General features: G+C 41.7%; 2 protein-coding genes and 1 pseudogene across 3 annotated transcripts; 2 read left to right on the forward strand and 1 right to left on the reverse strand.

Annotated features, from left to right (window-relative positions):
* The first annotated feature begins 2724 nt into the window (after positions 1-2724).
* Positions 2725-7570, forward strand: LOC118357750 (NAD(P)H pyrophosphatase NUDT13, mitochondrial-like; annotated as a pseudogene).
* A 2654-nt stretch (positions 7571-10224) lies between these two features.
* On the reverse strand, positions 10225-12579 carry LOC118357751 (dnaJ homolog subfamily C member 9-like). Its single transcript, XM_035735112.2, has 2 exons — positions 12526-12579; positions 10225-10513 (listed from the first exon to the last, which is right to left on the reverse strand). Exons 1-2 carry the CDS (start codon positions 12577-12579, stop codon positions 10256-10258), a joined length of 312 nt encoding a protein of 103 aa, XP_035591005.1. The 3' UTR covers positions 10225-10255.
* Positions 12580-15152: 2573 nt separating this feature from the next.
* On the forward strand, positions 15153-18314 carry LOC118357504 (zinc finger protein 501-like). 2 transcript variants are annotated; one of them, XM_035734655.2, is made up of 6 exons: positions 15412-15558; positions 15667-15710; positions 15833-16010; positions 16107-16165; positions 16325-16427; positions 16512-18314. In XM_035734655.2, the coding sequence occupies exons 3-6, from the start codon at positions 15851-15853 to the stop codon at positions 17558-17560; spliced, it is 1371 nt and encodes a 456-aa protein (XP_035590548.1). In that variant the 5' UTR covers positions 15412-15558; positions 15667-15710; positions 15833-15850; the 3' UTR covers positions 17561-18314. The 2 variants fall into 2 exon arrangements, with proteins under 2 accessions (XP_035590547.1, XP_035590548.1); XM_035734654.2 differs by lacking the exon at positions 15667-15710 and having other exon boundaries at positions 15153-15558.
* The last annotated feature ends 85 nt before the right edge of the window (positions 18315-18399 follow it).

An 18399-nucleotide genomic window follows, 5' to 3' on the forward strand; every position in this document is an offset into this window, starting at 1 on the left:
TTGTAAAGTTTAGTAATATGATCTTGGTTTTCCATCAGTAAAATGTAATCCAAGGGTTAAAACGAAACTACAGCTGAATGGGGCAAAAATAATCTTCGACTACACCAAAACCATACAACAGAAGTCATGTCTTTGGCCATACACTCTTTCAGTGGCAGAGGTCGCTGTGCTCTCGATCTACAGTATCTGTCTCAAACATGATTGGTGTGCCTTGACGCAATTTGTTCCCTTATTATTTTCGGGTGAACTGCAAGCAAGTTGGTCTTACAGTAACACCTTTGCAGTTTAATTTAGTTTAGGCTAGTAATGATTTGATAACTTGTGGAGACTCCATAATAGACATTATTCAACAACCTCAATTTTTAAAGTCAACGAGGCAGTACAAAGTGTACTGTGAGCACCTATATGCGATTATTCATGAACATAGACGTGAAGGTCAAACGCATAGAATATCACTGCAATAACATACTTTTAGGTACATTTATTGTGATGTGGTTTTACCGCATTGATTTAATCATGTTCCAAACGAAGTGTTTCCTAGTAGAACCCAAGACGCTATGAACGCCTTTGCAGGCTCTGCTCCATTGGAACCATGGCATGTGAGCAGTGTTGAGCGGTTGGAAATCTCGATCATGGACAAGCACTGGTCTGGCACTCCATGCCCTTTCCTACGTCTCCTGTTTTCAGGCTCACGTGTGGGGAAAAAACTGCTGCTCCAAATTCGCTCCATTCATTAAAGTTAACCGAACACCCATCTATTTTTGTGACTACCTTGACCTACCAACTTGTTTTTTAAAGTATTGAAACCAATCCATACGGATTTGAATGAAAAGTATTTGAATAAACATGAAAAGGTGAATGTAAGTGGTGATATTTTCAAATAGGCTCCATGTTATATTAAATGGCATATAAACCATATAAATAGGGCAGGAGCCAGACAGGGAGCCTAAGAACAAATTATTTAGGTTATATTTCAATTATCTCAAAGCTATAGCCTACAAAGTAATACATTGTGAAGCATTTGCGGTTGCGACAATAGGCTGGTAGGGGCATAAAGTGCTCAGCATTTAAACATTTAAATCATTATAGTATATAAATTGCACATATAGGATGTGACTGACTTAGAATTAAATATAAATTAAGAGAAAAATGACCTATTAGTGCCTTAAATCATTTTGGCCTGTCTGTGGCTTCAGGGTCACACGATGGTGCCTGGAGAACAGCTGTTGTGCGGAAAATCTCCCCCCTGCCAGAATTCTCCCCCTCTTCTAATTTACTTAATTTGGTGCCTAGAGTCAAATACTTTCCGTGGCACACATCAGAGTCAAATACTTTCTATAGAACAAACTTTGTCAGGATAGGCAACCGAAATGAATAATGAATGTATGTGGGTTTATTAAACAGAGGGAGTAAAATGTTGGCAAGCAATACACATGTCAGAACAACTATGGCTGAATTATTATCCTTACACTTTCAAAAAATACTAGTCGAATAAGATATAGGAAAGATGACGCATTTTGGCAAAGAGATTTATTTAGAGATGAATACAAATCAGTAATGGATTTAGGTACGAGCGACATGGGCAACCGCCCAGGGCGTCACATACACACTTGAAGCAAATATCCAAACCGAGAACTGCAGACAAAAATGCTTTCTGCTTCTAAGATCAGTGAAATGTAGGCTCAACTGACAACGGAGTGGAGAGCAGAAATCTCAACTAGCAAGCAAGTCGCAGCAATAAAGAACGAGAATGGGGGGAGAATTCTGGCAGGGGGGAGATTTTCGGCACAACACCTGTCAGCAGCGGAGAATATCCTCTCCACACTTGAAGAGCAACTGGGGACGCTAAACACCCTTTTGGCCACTCTTGCCAGGCTGGGCAGAGTTGCAGAGTTGTATTTTCTTCTATAGGTAGGCCTAAATGTTTATAGGCAAAATAACCCAATCAAAACAGAAAGCTCCTTGAACATGGGAATATGCCAGACCTATTGGGACAAAATCAATTATGGCCTGTTGTATAGATCATAGAACGAAAATTAAGTTCAGATGTTTTGTTTATAAATACTTTGCTTCAAAGACCCACTTAGTTATCTACCCACCTCGTTCCTTTATTTTAGCATGTGCAGGTAGTAAGTACACAATCATGCTTTTGGGATACTCGTCTTTTCGGATTCCACAATGATTATTTAGTTGTGAACTCTACATCACCGCACTCCCTCTCTTGATGTTGGTCCTCATTTTGTTAAGTCACCTTGATTTAGCACCTGTGTGTTTTATCAGTTACTTAATGAAAATATAAAGCGAACTCCATGACTAGCTAAAAACAAGGGGCTATAGCAGAACACGAGTACACTACAAATGCATGCTGGGGCAGGCATGCCCTGAGCACGTTAAGTGAGTTCTACTGGAGCTCTACTGGAGCGAAATTGGAGCCAGTGAGAAAGCCAATGCTCCAGCCTTTAGGAATCTCGCTCCACCCACCTGTCAAATTGGTCAGGCTCTGCTCCAGCTCCGCCCACATACTCTGATTGGAAGCAGCCCTCTCTGGTCAAGCCAGGGCAGTGCTACAAAGACAGTTTCCACTATCATCAACTTTGTCTTTCACTTGGATCCTTTTTTATTATTATTAGATTGTATAATGTAGAATAATTTGTCAACATAGGATGAGGTCAGTTCAGTTCACTCGCAGATATACCACACCCATTTTATAAGCATACCGCAAGTTACATAACAGTTGAATGGGATTTGTTATTTCATTACATTCATGCTAAAGTTATGGCATGTCTGATTTTAGGCTCCTGAATAATATAGAGGATGATGATGCATGTCGAGCAGCATTGCAGTCTGGAACATTTTCCCTGTGGCATGGAGGTTAGAATTGAGACTAAGACATTATACAACAATAACAGCCCTCTCCCACTTCCGAATTTCTCATTTGAGAGTGACATTATTGTAATGATATAAAAGAAATGGCCATTTCTTGACATGAATAACTTTCAACAGAGATTTATATAGCAACACAAACTTGTAAGTTGCACAGCATGGGAATATGTTTCTCCTCTCAGATGCAGAAGGGCATCCTGGAAAAGCTTGGAGAGGACAAGGACATTGTGAATGAATCCATTCTCCTCAAATGCACTGAACAGAACAAAGCACATTTCTCCTTTGATTATTATTATTTGACCCTGCTGGTCATCTATGAACATTTGAACATCTTGGCCATGTTCTGTTACAATCTCCACCTGGCACAGCCAGAAGAGGACTGGTCACCCCTCATAGCCTGGTTCCTCTCTAGGTTTCTTCCTAGGTTCCGGCCTTTCTAGGGAGTTTTTACTAGCCACCGTGCTTCTACACCTGCATTGCTTGCTGTTTGGGGTTTTAGGCTGGATTTCTGTACAGCACTTTGTGACATCAATAATGTAAGAATGGCTTTATAAATACATTTGATTAAATTTGATTGATGTTGGTAAGAGAACATCACTACATATAACAAATTACTTCATGGCATCACTGTTAGAACAGTAAATTCCCATTTGAAATAACAATTAATCTCATTCTCGAATTAAATTGTCCTCTGTGTCTCATGGGTCAGAGTTCAGGTTGACACATTGTCTCTCTGTGTTGTTGTAGGGTCTATAGAGCAGGTTGATGTTGAGAGGCTGTGTGGAGGAACCTTCATAGACCTGAGGAAAGCCTTCTTCCTACTGAGAGGGCCTGAGGCACCCCTTATAGCCAGAGTGGATATTTGAGTCAAGTCTCTCCAATCTAGTGTTTTACTGTATTTCTAGTATTGTACTGTATCGTGTGTGTCTCTCGGTGTATTTGCTCTTATACCTGGGTGTGTGTTTTGATCGTCAGGGGCTTCTGCAGCTCCACTTGGCTGCCCGCCCATAGGAACCAGTCTGGCAGTCAGTGTGTGTCGCAGCAGTGGGATCACTTATTACTCCCATGTTCAATTAGCTATTCAGCAGATCTCATAACACGACGGGAAAATGTCACACTTCTGCGTTGTCGTACGACTGTGCTGTTTGCGACTTCTTCGTAACTGTTTGATAAAAACTCTGCATTTAACACATGCTATGATCAACTTCAGCCACTGCACCCCTCTACTAGCTCGAACCAGAAAATGGCTGCTCATTGTTCGAGTCCAGGTGAGCGTAAATGGATCCGTGTCGGAACCAGAAAGAAGGAGAAGAATCGTTCTCGGCGCACCTGCCTTCTTCCCCGTCCAGACTTAAGACTTTCAAATGTCCTTGAGCCCCTGGACTAGCTGTCTTCTGACAGGGATTGGGTGTTCCCTCCGTGGCTGTGGATCTCCCTCCAGCTACCTCTCTCTGTCATAGTCAACGAACTGCCTGGGCACAGCCTGGACCACTGCGGCACTCCTCCGCTGGGCCGTGCTCTTTGGATCAGAGCTCTGTCCCTTTGGCTGACGTAGCCTGCACGCAGCCGGGGTCTCAGCAGCCCTCTTCTCAGGTGAGTTCTGAGGCTCTGACCTCGCAATCAGCTTCGAGACACGGCAGAGGCCGGATCATTCCGGCTATTGTGATAGGTAGTTCAATGGTGAGGTATATATCTGTACCTGGGGCAAAGACTTTGTGTTTTCCTGGGGCAAAAGTTCAGGATATCACCAGGTTACTTCCCGAGGCTGTGCGTCTGTCACCGGGGGCTGATACTGCCATGGTTCACGTGGGGTCGAATGACATTATGAAGGGCAGCTCAGAACAGCTGAAGATGGATTTTAAAGAACTGATTGGGTTACTACTTGACACCAACAAATGCCCCATAATATCTGGCCCTCTGTCCTCCCTAAATCGTGGCATTGAACGATTCAGCAGACTTTTAGCCCTCTATAACTGGCTACGAGACTACTGCAGCTCTGTGGGTTCCTGGATCCTTTCACGGCATTAGGCTGCATTGAGACAATGACTTGTCAAGCTCATTTAATCCCTACCATTGTGTCGCTGAGTTGGCATAATGCTTCAGAAAACATACACTATCCCAGGGGCATTGGTAGACACAATGTTAGTAACCTAATTTATGTACTTCTTACTGCCCTGAATGCCTCTGCTGATCTTACAGCTATTGTATGCGGTAATCATGTGCCTATGAACCAGAGTTATACTTTTAGGACTAATGTACCTCTGCTAAGCTTCCCAGTAAAGCAAGAAAAACAATCAAGCATCCCAGAAAAGTGTTAAAAATAGCCCACGTTAACATATGTAGCTTAAGAAACAAGGTTTATGAAGTCAATAATTTGCTAGCAACAGATGACATTCATTTTCTGACAATCTCTGAAACTCACTTAGATAATACCTTTGATGATACATTGGTAGCAATACATGGTTATAAGATATACAGAAATGACAGAAATGCCAAAGGTGGAGGTGTGGCTGTTTTTATGTGATATGAATAGAGAGGTATATTTTCTGAAATTGACCGGCTTTCTTCAGGCTCCCCACTCAAAAGAAAGCTTCAAAATGTAACTAGTGCCTGCAACCTGGTTCAGGTTATCAATCAACTTACCAGGGTAGTTACAAACAGTACAGGAATGAAATCATCAACATGTATTGATCACATATTTACTAACGCTGCAGAAATTAGTTTGAAAGCAGTTTACAAATCCATCGGATATAGTGATCACAATATAGTAGCCATATCTAGGAAAACCAAAGTTCCAAAGGCTGGGACTAATATAATGTATAAGAGGTCATACAATAAGTTTTGTAGTGATTCCTATGTTGTTGATGTAAATCATATTTCCTGGTATGTGGTGTATAATGAGGAGAAACCAGAAGTTGCACTTGACACATTAATACAATTGCATATCCCAGTAATTAATAAGCATGCACCCATTAAGAAAATGACTGTAAAAAATGTGAAATCCCCGTGGATTGATGAGGAATTGAAAAACTGTATGGTTGAGAGGGATGAGGCAAAAGAAATTGCAAATAGGTCTGGCTGTACAACCGACTGGCAAACATACTGCAAATTGAGAAATCATGTGACTAAACTGAATAAAAAGAAGAAGAAACTACACTGTGAAACAAAGATAAATGGCATTGTAATTTTGAATCCTGTAAAGTAAGTTTGGAAGAGGTAAAAAAAAGAAGATTGTTGCCTATCAATAATGACAAGCCAACGGGGTCTGACAACTTGGAAAATTACTGACGATAATAGCGGACAATATTGCCACTCCTATTTGTTATATCATCAATTTAAGCCTACTAGAAAGTGTGTGCCCTCAGGCCTGGAGGGAAGAAAAAGTTATTCCCCTACCTAAGGATAGTAAAGCCCCCTTTAATGGCTCAAATAGCTGACCAATCAGACTGAATCATGTGGTAATTGAGCAAGTTGAGGAGACTAAACTGCCTGTAATAACTCTGGATTGTTAAATTGTCATGGTCAATACATATTAATATAACAGTAGCTAGGATGGGTAGAAGTCTGTCCATAATAAAGCGCTGCTCTGCATTGTTTTTGTGAGAGGTATTGACATGTTGAATGCACAAGCTGTCTGTTTGAACTACTGGTACACAGCTCGGACACCCAAGCATACACCACAATAAATGCCACCAGAGGTCTCTTCACAGTCCCCCAAGTCCAGAATCTGTTGTGAATGTATTGTAATGTTTAAAAAAATGTATAACTGTCTTCATTTTGCTGGACCCTAGGAAGAGTAGCTGCTGCCTTGGCAGCTACCTTGGCAGAAGCTAATGGGGACCCATAATAAATGCAGTTCAATGGGCTTTGGTCATGAAATATGTAGTTAGTACATTACCCAAGCTGAGAGAAAAGTCATTCCGTCGTCTATTTCGTTTTCTTTTACAGATGTTTCCGGTGGTGATCGTACAAGTGTCTGATGGGCAAAGGTGTTTCCTGGGGAGGCAGTCCTTCTTCCCACTGTGGATGTACACTGCACTGGCAGGCATCTGTGACACGGGTGAGTCTCACATGTCACACATTTTAAACTAATAAAGCATCTGTATTGACTATTTATAACATGTCTATTACATAGGCTATAATCCAGTTATTACAAATATACGTCCCAGCTGTAAACAGCATGAGCGATGTAACTTACTTATCCATAACTGTACTCGTTAAGACTATTGTATTACTGTTAGCGTAAGCACTGGTATAGGTTCCTGAATGTGTTTCCCGCAACAGGTGAGCCCATTGAGGAGACACTCCACAAGGAGATGAGGATGTGGGGTTGGAGTCTATCCCGTACTCAGGCTCTCAGCACTGGCCCTTCCCACAGAGCTCCTTCATGATGGCCTGTCACGCCGCCGTCAACCCAGAAAAGACACAGGTAAGTCAGTGGCTGCCTCTCTACGCTGACCTTCTCTGTGTTGAATACATTCATGTCGCTTGAGTGTGTGCAAGACATCTAGACAAAGCCTTATCCACAGGGCCGGACTAATTTAAATCTGGGGTTCTGGACAAGAATATTCTTTAGGCCTGTTTCTGGACCGGTGGAGATAACATTTTAGAGTTCTAAAGATAATTTCCTGCAATTCTACACATTTCGCCATGGTTAATGCAGGTATATGCTACAGTATCTGAGTGACACAAACATAACAAAATCAAGTTGGTAACCCAGCTCTGCTTATCCATGGTTGTAGATTTTGTGTCCAAGAACTGATAGATCCCTATTTGTTTTAAATAATTTTTGGTTCATTTCATTTTTAAAGTGAATTTGAGATTCTACTTGTAATTAAAAGCGCTATACAAAATAAATATATTATTATTAAAATGTTCCTATGCCATTACACAGTGTATATTGAAACAGGATTACATGTTGAAAACGGAACTAACGGTGGTTCAGCCTTCATGAAGTCCAAGAGGCTCTGAAGATCAAGGCACCACCTTGGAACAACAAAAGAGAGCCCACTGTGTTCTGGGTTCCACCAAGCTACGCCATAGCTAACAGGCTGATCCAGGAATGGACCGATCAACAACCTCTCAAATCAGAGCAAGATGGGTGGACGGTGGACAGCATCAAATCTGCAAATGTAACATACAGATGATTTTAAAAGATCAGGCAGCAATACTGTACTTTGTTAAGTGCTTGGTGACATACACAGACGGGATGATAGATTTTGATAAAACCAATGAACATTCTGGGGTCAATAACAGACACTGCGGGGACCAGTGAACAAGAAATACATCTCACTTGTGTAAAAATGTATGTGCGATAGGGACTTGCTTTAATTTTTGACCAGTATTTCAGTAATTAATTGAACGCCTTTAAAGGGCTAGGATAAAATGATACATTTTTCTTTCGTATTCAAGATTGCTATATGTAAAACATATTTTTGCATACATTTCAAGAGATTCTGCAGTACTTTTGTATACTTTTTTTGTCCTGATGCAACATGACTACAACCCAAAAGACAGAAGTAAATCAACAACAGAATGGCTTGAACAGAAGAAAATATGCCTTCTGGAATGGCCCAGTCAGTCCTGACCTCAACTCGATTGAGATGCTGTGGCATGACCTCAAGAGAGCAGTTCACATCAGACATCCCAAGAATATTGTGGAACTGAAACAGTTTTGTAAAGAGGAATGGTCCAAAAGTCCTCCTGACCATTGTGCAGGTCTGATCCGCCATTACAGAAAACGTTTGGTTGAGGTTATTGCTGCCAAATGAGGGTCAACCTGTTGTTAAATCCAAGGGTTAACATACTTTTTTCAACCTGCACTGTGAATGTGTACACGGTGTGTTCAAGACATGAACAAGACATGAACAATTATAATTGTGTGTTATTAGTTTAAGCAGACTGTGTTTGTCTAAATGTTATGACCAATTAATGCAGAAATCCAGGTAGTTCGAAAGGGTTCACATACTTTTTCTTCCCACTGTATGTGAACCCTGTGAATTCTCTCGCTCTGCTGTGTGTGCATCTTACTAGCTGTCACTCAAATGGCGAGGGGCTGAAGCTCATTGGTTGAAACTCAAGTGGTTAATAGCTGGCCCACGTGGCGGAAAATGTTGCCGGACACAGCTTGTGGCTAATTGAGGTAAAACAGTAATTCTGCTCATAGATTATGCGGGAGGTTTAAAAAATACTTACTATTCGTGACTGTTCAGGAGCATGTTTTAATTGTTTCATTGTTGAATTGTTTCATCACGTGTAATTGTTTACTGACACCGGCCATATTCAAAGCATGTTGAGCATTTGTAAATCTGCCTTTTTATGCTCTTTATCGACCAAGGAAAAACATTGACACCAAAATATTAGCAGCTTAATGGTGATAAATGCATTTGGTGAACACAAATATGTTCACATGTATCAGCTAAATCAAATCAAATTTTATTTGTCACATACACATGGTTAGCAGATGTTAATGCGAGTGTAGCGAAATGCTTGTGCTCTAGTTCCGACAATGCAGTAATAACCAACAAGTAACCTAACTAACAATTCCAAAACGACTGTCTTATACACAGTGTAAGGGGATAAAGAATGGGTATGTAAACATTATATTAGGTAGCATTGTTTAAAGTGTCTAGTGATATATTTACATCATTTCCCATCAATTCCCATTATTAAAGTGGCTGGAGTTGAGTCAGTGTCAGTGTGTTGGCAGCAGCCACTCAATGTTAGTGGTGGCTGTTTAACAGTCTGATGGCCTTGAGATAGAAGCTGTTTTTCAGTCTCTCGGTCCCAGCTTTGATGCACCTGTACTGACCTCGCCTTCTGGATGATAGCGGGGTGAACAGGCAGTGGCTCGGGTGGTTGTTGTCCTTGATGATCTTTATGGCCTTCCTGTAACATCGGGTGGTGTAGGTGTCCTGGAGGGCAGGTAGTTTGCCCCCAGTGATGCGTTGTGCAGACCTCACTACCCTCTGGAGAGCCTTACGGTTGTGGGCGGAGCAGTTGCCGTACCAGGCGGTGATACAGCCCGCCAGGATGCTCTCGATTGTGCATCTGTAGAAGTTTGTGAGTGCTTTTGGTGACAAGCCAAATTTCTTCAGCCTCCTGAGGTTGAAGAGGCGCTGCTGCGCCTTCTTCACGATGCTGTCTGTGTGAGTGGACCAATTCAGTTTGTCTGTGATGTGTATGCCGAAGAACTTAAAACTTACTACCCTCTCCACTACTGTTCCATCGATGTGGATAGGGGGGTGTTCCCTCTGCTGTTTCCTGAAGTCCACAATCATCTCCTTAGTTTTGTTGACGTTGAGCTAGCTACTTTATGTCTGTGATAAGAGCATGAGATAAAACTAACTAAAAATACATTTAGAGTAGTAGATTAGTTCACACACCTTGCGTTGGTGAAAGCCTTGTGAACCTGCAGCCCCTTGGAGCAGATGGCACTCTCGAGGATGGCTCTGATCTGTGTCTCATCCTCCAGGGTGGCACACAACACGTTCTCCATGATCCTGTCCATGTCGCCTTTGTGCTCCACATAGACCCGCATCAGATCATGCTTCTCATCCTCACAGTTCTTGTCGGACTTCTCAAAGTTCAGGATGTCTTGCTGTGTGATTTGCAAAGAGAAAGCAGTCTCCTATGACATAACTGTAATCATTTCCAGGCCTGAGACCTGAATGTATCAATCAAATACCTTTTTACAACAGCTGATGTCACAAAGTGCTGTACAGAAATCCAGCCTAAAACCCCAAACAGCAAGCAATACAGGTGTAGAAGCACGGTGGCTAGGAAAAACTCCCTAGAAAGGCCAAAACCTTGGAAGAAATCTAGAGAGGAACCAGGCTATGAGGGGTGGCCAGTCCTCTTCTGGCTGTGCCGGATAGAGATTGTAACAGAACATGGCCAAGATGTTCAAATGTTCATAGATGGGTCAAATAATAATAATCACAGTGGTTGTAGAGGGTGCAACAGCTCAGTATCTCTACCACTCATACTGTCTCTAGAGAGTTGAAAACAGCAGGTCCGGGACAGGTAGCAAGTCCGGTGAACAGGTCAGGGTTCCATAATGTGGAGGTATGTACGGCAGGACCAAATCGGAAAGATAGGTAGGAGCAAGCCCATGTAATGCTTTGTAGGTTAGCAGTAAAAACTCGAAATCAGCCCTAGCCTTGACAGAAGCCAGTGTAGAGAGGCTAGCACGGGAGTAATATGATCCATTTTTTTTGTTCTAGTCAAGATTCTAGCAGCCTAGTTTAGCACTAACTGAAGTTTATTTAGTGCTTTATCCGGGTAGCCGAAAGTAGAGCATTGCAGTAGTCTAACATAGAAGTGACAAAAGCATGGATACATTTTTCTGCATAATTTTTGGACAGAACATTTCTGATTTTTGCAATGTTACGTAGATGGAAAAAAGCTGTCCTTGAAACAGTCTTGATATGTTCGTCAAAAGAGAGATCAGGGTCCAGAGTAACGCCGAGTTCCTTCACAGTTATATTTGAGACGACTGTATAACCAACAAGATTCATTTTCAGATTCAACAGAATATCTCTTTGTTTCTTGGGACCAAGAACTAGCATCTCTGTTTTGTACGAGTTTAAAAGTAGCAGATTTGCCGACATCCATTCCTTATGTCTGAAACAAAGGCATCCAGGGAGGACAATATTTGGGCTTCACCATGTTTCTGTCACGACTTCCTCCGAAGTTGGTCCCTCTCCTTGTTCGGGCGGTGTTCGGCGGTCGATATCACCGACCTTCTAGCCATCGCTGATCCATTTTTCATTTTCCATTGGTTTTGTCTTGTCTTCCATCACACCTGGTTTCAATCCCATCAATTACATGTTGTGTATTTAACCCTCCGTTTCCCCTCATGTCTCAGTGATTGTTTGTTGTATGTTTTGTGCAAGTCATGTTCTGGTGTGCGACGGGTTTTGTACCGTTTCATATTATTTTTGTATATATTGGTTTTCAGAGGTTTTTTTTGCATTTAATAAACTACTCAGTTTATACCATGTTCACTCTCCTGCGCCTGACTACCTTTCCACCAGTACACACCGATTCCAGTTTCATAAAAATGTACAGCGAAGTGTCGTCCGCATAGCAGTGAAAGTCAACATTATGTTTCCGATGTTGACTTTCACTGCTAAAATATATAGTGAAAACAATAGTGGTCCTAAAATGGAGCCTTGAGGACAGTGTTAATTCATAGTAATTTTCATTTAAGGCTGCAGAATGTGAAAACTCTGCAAGGCGGGTGTAAAGACTTACCAGGCACTGGAAAAAAGCTGGTTAAGAAATCTTGACTTCCTACCTTAAGAAACATTGTTCTCCAATAATCTTCCATTACGATCTTGGTCAGCTTTTGTCTTTGTCACTCAACACTGCGTACATCTTCCCTAGATCCTAACATAGCAAGACACTAAACAGGACATAAACTGATCATAATCAGAGACCTGCTCCTCCTGATATATAAAACAAGGTTTGAAAGGTAAACAACCATTCACACCATTTGTTTTAGGTTGGCTTGCCAAACTGGAACTTGGCAGTAGCTTGCTCGTCACCTGGTGCTCATATCAGGGTGGACTTGTAGTGAGACTTTATAATAACCTGTCGAACGTCTGCTTCTGATGTGTCCTTTGTGACACCAATTACATCATACGGGTTTGATGTCTTGTACAGCGCCTCACACTGATCCATTAAACCCATATCTGCTTCCCCTAGCATGTCAACAATGTGTGGGAAAGCTGTCTCCCACCTGAGCTGAAGGGAAAGCCCTGATGCTCAGATACTGCCAAAATGCTCCGTCTAAACGCAAATACGCCTAGCATGCGACACAGTTCTGGAAACATTTGGAACTTAACTTTCATATGTGAGAAATATTTTTTCAAATACAACCAATAAACTTGCTGTACGCAGTTTAGGAAAGTTACACCCGGCTATATTTTGAGAAACACCAGACATGTAGAATGGAATGGTTCTATGGAAATGCTAGCGCAAGGTAAGAGGATGTGTTGTAGCCTAGTACAGCCAGGTGCAACTTTCCTAAACTGCACACATTAAGTATATTTTGTATTTAAAAGAGTATTTCTGGCTTATATGAAAGTTAAGTTCGAAAGGGTTACAAAACCGTATTGCAAGTAAGGCATATTTGTGTTTTTCCTTCACCCAAATCCAGACAGCTGATGTTCTGAAAGAGCTGCAAAATTTGGATACTTACAAATCAGCTGGGCTAGACAATCTGGATGCTCTCTTTCTAAAATGATCCACAGAAATGGTTGCAACCCCTATTACTAGCCTGTTCAACCTCTCTTTCATATCGTCTGAGATCCCTAAAGATTGGGAAGCTGCTGCGGTCATCCCCCTCTTCAAAGGGAGAGACACTCTCAGACTTATATCCATCCTGCCCTGCCTTTCTAAAGTCTTCGAAAGCCAAGTTAACAAACAGATCACCGACCATTTCGAATCCCACCATACCTTGTTGTCCGGTCCTCCTGCAGTCTCTATGGCGGTGCCACAGGGTTCAATTCTCAGGCAGACTCTTTTATCTGTATATATCAATGATGTTGCTCTTCCTGCGGGCGATTCTCTGATTCACCTCTACGCAGACGACACCATTCTGTATATTTCTGGCCCTTCCTTGGACACTGTGCTATCTAACCTCCAAACGAGCTTCAATGCCATACAACACTCCTTCCGTGGCCTCCAACTGCTCTTAAACGCTAGTAAAACCAAATGCATGCTTTTCAACCGTTCGCTGCCTGCACCCGCACGCCCGACTAGCATCACCACCCTGGATGGTTCCGACCTAGAATATGTGGACATCTATAAGTACCTAGGTGTCTGGCTAGACTGTAAACTCTCCTTCCAGATTCACATTAAGCATCTCCATTCCAAAATTAAATCTACAGTCGGCTTCCAATTTCGCAAGAAAGCCTCCTTCACTCATGCTGCCAAACATACCCTCGTAAAACTGACTATTTTACCGATCCTTGACTTCGGCGATGTCTTTTGCAAAATATCCTCCAACACTCTACTCAGCAAAATGGATGCAGTCTAGCACAGTGCCATCTGTTTTGTCACCAAAGCCACATATACTACCCACAAACTTCGACCTGTATGGTCTTGTTGGCTGGCCCTCGCTACATATTCGTCACCAAACCCACTGGCTCCAGGTCATCTATAAGTATTTTCTAGGTAAAGCCCCGCCTTATCTCAGCTCGCAGGTCACCATAGCAACACCCACTCATAGCACACGCACCAGCGGGTATATCTCACTGGTCATCCCCAAAGCCAACACCTTCTTTGGCCGCCTTTCCTTCCAGTTCTCTGCTGCCATTGACTGGAAGGAATTGCAAAAATACTGAAGCTGGAGACATATCTCCCTCACTAACTTTAACCATCAGCTCTCATAACAGCTTACCGATCACTGTACCTGTACACAGCCCTTCTGTACTGTACCATACTGTTATTTATTTTGTTGCTACTTTGCACCCCAGTATCTCTACTTGCACATCATCATCTGTACACCTATCACTCCAGTGTTAATGTTAAATTATAATTATTTTGCCACTATGGCCTATTTTATTGCCTTACCTCTCTAACCTTACTACATCTGCACACACTGTACATAGATTTGAATATTTTGTTATCGACTGTATGTTTGTTTATCCCATGTGTAACTCTGTGTTGTTGTTTTTGTCGCACTGCTTTGCTTTATCTTGGCCAGGTCGCAGATGTAAATGTGAACTTGTTCTCACCTGGCCTCCCTGGTTAAATAAAGGTGAAATAAAATGTAAAAAAATCCATAAAAATAACATGTTCAGCTACTAAAGACATTGGCTTGAATCTAGGTTGTGCATTTAGATTTTGAGAAAACCAACATCTAATGAAGAATCTTTCAATTCTCTCATTGACTTCTCAAACCCCAAACCCTGGCCTGGCCTGTTAGTCTGTTTTGCAAGCGTTCCCGGAAGTATTGCGATGTTGCGACTTTGGGTTTAGAAACTCTGTGGCCTGATCATCAAATATTCTCAATGCCCCTGATTTGTCACTTGTTCTCACAGTCACAAAGTCAAAACCAGTTGGTGTAAATATTATTTTCACTTATATTTCACTTCTCCACTGCTTTTTCGTAGCAGGTTAGGCGAACCTACGCAGCAGGTTAGAAGACTGAGGTTGGGGTTAGCGAAAATGCTCACCTAACCTACGAAAAGTCCCTTCGTTATCGAAGTGGCGTGAAGAGTTTTTCCCATAAAGATAAAGTAATTGTCTCTTTAATAACCCCACTTCATTTCTAAACCGGAACTACGATTTGGGAGTTTCACGTAATACTTCCGACTGGGCACAGACACTATTTACGTTGCGATCGTGTGAAGAAGTCTGTGTAGTCATAATTCATCAAAAGTATTGATGTAGCTACTAGCTCAATCTTTCATCAATACAAATCTGAAAGCGTTGTCAATTAGTTACAGTCGTGATAAATACCAACAAACAATGTCAAATTTCATCGCGCTGCAGTCCCAGCTGGCCTCCGTCATGGATACACTTGTTCATGCAGCGGTGGCCGAACTAGGTAAACTTATAGGAGACAGTTCTGTCTTCGTGTTCAGCCTGCAACGGACCCAGGGACATTGCGAGGATGACAAATTATCTGCGAAACTACAGACTGAGAGTCAGAATAAGATGGTAAGTCACCATGAGTGCGAGAGAGGAAAGGCCCTGCCTAGCAGCTGGTTAGGATACTGAACCGAGATCGCTATTAACGTTAGCGTTTTGCCCATATCACATTCACAGATCAGCTGACCTGTTGGCCCTACCATGTTTATAAACAGATACAGGTGACGGATACCATACATGAATAGAAGAGCCACTCTCTTAATATTCATTTTTGTTGTTGTTGAAATAAGCATTGCTCATCTCTTTAAAAAAAAAATCATATTATTATTTTTTTCATTTACAGACACACTTCGCAACACTCATGGAGGTACTGGGCAGTGAGGCATTGGGTAAAATAATTAAAATTATGGATGATACTAAGTTTTTGATGGACTTTGAATCCAAGACCTTCAAAGAACATGGAGGGAAAAAAGCTAAACCACAAGCAAGCATCTTGAATATTCTGTCAGTTGGGGGAATGTGTAAGTAGCATAGATGTTTATATTGCTTTATCTGTTGCACTACAAGCTACAATAATGACCTATTTATCTTTCTAATGCCTCCTTTCTTTGGTGTAGCAGAGGAACATTCTTATGGTGGAACTTGTAAAACTGTGGCACAAACTGTTTCAATGCAGGTAAGCACTTTGCAGATTGCTTCAAGAGTCAGTGTTTCTGCAAACACTTTTGCTGGTTTCAATAGACAAAATGTGAAATGTTTGTAGTCTGCCATTTCAATAACATGATCCAATTATGTTCCTAAAGTTCACACCTAATCAATCTGTTTGTGCCGGTAGTCTGGAGATGTGGAGGAAGTGGACACCCCAGAATCTTCCCTCGTCTTGGCTGTCTCTGTCAAAGACGAGTATGGACAAATACACCTGGGGGCCATTGCAGAGAGTAAGTATAAAGCCAGTATTAGGACGGCCTATATCAAATGGTCTCCTGCCACCTAAAATGAGATGTTTTATATATGTCTTACAGGAGCTGCTGATGATGCTTTTGCAGCAAACTCTTCCTCAGAGAACCAATATTGTATGATTAGCGATGACCCACCAGTGAACCCCACAGACATCCTATTGGAGTCTTTGTTTGCCCAAAAGAAGCTCTTTATTTGCACAGAGTGCGGGAAAAGTTTCTCCACACAGAGTAACCTCAAATCCCACCAGCGACTTCACACAGGCGAGAAACCGTTTGTGTGCATGTTCTGCAACAAAGCCTTTGCCCACAAACAGAGTTGTAATGATCACATCCGCACCCACACTGGTGAGAAGCCTTTTATATGTGGCGTCTGTGGGAAATGTTTCGGCAAGCAGGCACACCTCAAGACCCATTCGATAATACACACTGGAGAAAAGCCTTACAGCTGCAGCGTGTGTGGCAAGAGCTTCAACCTGGCTCAAAATCTGTCTAGACACCAGCAAATTCACACGGGAGAGAAAATCTTCACCTGTTTGCTGTGTGGGAAAGGCTTCACACGCGCTGTAACACTGAAGACCCATCAACTCATTCACACTGGACAAAAGCCCTTCCAGTGCAATCAGTGTGACAAGAGTTTCCGTCATTCTGTCAATCTGAAGAACCACCAGCGGATTCATACAGGCGTCAGGCCATTTAGTTGTGACTTGTGTGGCAAGACATTCCGTCAATCAGTGAATCTGAAAATACACAAGCGCATCCACACTGGAGAGAGGCCATTTGGCTGCACAGAATGCGGCAAGACCTTCAGTCAGCAGAGTAGTCTTATCTCTCACGGACGCACCCACTCTAGCGAGAAGCCTTTCGAGTGTAGCTTCTGTGAGAAAAGATTTAACAACACCAACAGTCTGAAGTTGCACCAGAGAATCCATACAGGAGAGAAGCCGTACAGCTGTGAAATCTGTGGGAAGACATTCAGTCAGGGCAGTCATCTCCGAACTCACAAGAAGCATGTCCACGCAGGAGGGAAACGGTACATCTGTGATAAATGTGGGAAGAGGTATTCAGACAAACGGAATCTTAAGATGCACAAATGTGTTTATGCCTCAATCTAACATTGTGATGTGCAAACGGTTTCAATCTTTGACAGACTTTTGTTGTCCTTTGCTTTGCTGTTTTTATGCCTGTTGGTTGAATCACCAGATGTCTCTGGTGAAAGAGCCTTGAAGCCTGGCAGGCGAATCTAGGGAATTCCCTTTCAACTTGATTTTAGCCTGAGCAAAAATGTATAGTTTATTATGGAATAGGACTTGCTGTCAGGGGCTAGGTATTTTAGTTTTTGTTCCCATTTAAGCAATTATGAAAAGGAAAAAGCAGAAACAATATATTTAAGTTAAATAATGTTTTCATGTTAGTGTGTACTGTATATAATAGTGCCATTTTTGTAAATATGTAAGACATTTTTATTTAGCATAACTAAAAGTATAGTTAGCATTTTGCAGCCTGATATGTATTGATATCATTTGTAAAAAGCCAATAAAACTGAAACTGGTGTTTGGATACAAAAAAATCTGTAGATTGTCTTGTTCTAACAGAATTGCTTGGCTGGCTTGTCTGTACTTCCAAAACATCAGGTCCATTTGTATTTATTGCTTACCACATGTACTTGTTTCTTAAGGTTTGGTTCCCACAGACTTGAGTTAAGAATTCACACATTTTCTATTTTATAGCATTTGTTTTTATATACTTTATGTAAAAGAGACAAATCAACACATGGCTGTATTTAGTGGGATGGAACAAATTGGTTCAAACAAATCACAGTAAATTACGGGAATGTAATTATTAAAGACATGCAATGATTCAATTTTGGCCATTTCTTCTGTGTGAACTTTGTTATGGATCCAAATGGAAACCTTGCTTCCATGTTGCTTTATTGCCCAATTCACTGCTAAAC

This window comes from Oncorhynchus keta, chromosome 24 (assembly GCF_023373465.1).
Source record: "Oncorhynchus keta strain PuntledgeMale-10-30-2019 chromosome 24, Oket_V2, whole genome shotgun sequence".
NCBI lineage: Eukaryota > Metazoa > Chordata > Actinopteri > Salmoniformes > Salmonidae > Oncorhynchus > Oncorhynchus keta.

Excerpts from the sequence above, each read along its gene's own strand:
- LOC118357751 (XM_035735112.2), bottom strand. The coding sequence starts at position 12,579 with ATGGGTTTAATGGATCAGTGTGAGGCGCTGTACAAGACATCAAACCCG. Across the intron at positions 10,514-12,525 it reads AGACATCAAACCCGTATGAT|GAGACTGCTTTCTCTTTGCA; the intron begins GTAATTGGTGTC and ends GTTATGTCATAG.
- LOC118357504 (XM_035734654.2), top strand. The coding sequence starts at position 15,367 with ATGTCAAATTTCATCGCGCTGCAGTCCCAGCTGGCCTCCGTCATGGAT. Across the intron at positions 16,011-16,106 it reads TCTGTCAGTTGGGGGAATGT|CAGAGGAACATTCTTATGGT; the intron begins GTAAGTAGCATA and ends TCTTTGGTGTAG. Across the intron at positions 16,428-16,511 it reads CCTGGGGGCCATTGCAGAGA|GAGCTGCTGATGATGCTTTT; the intron begins GTAAGTATAAAG and ends TATGTCTTACAG.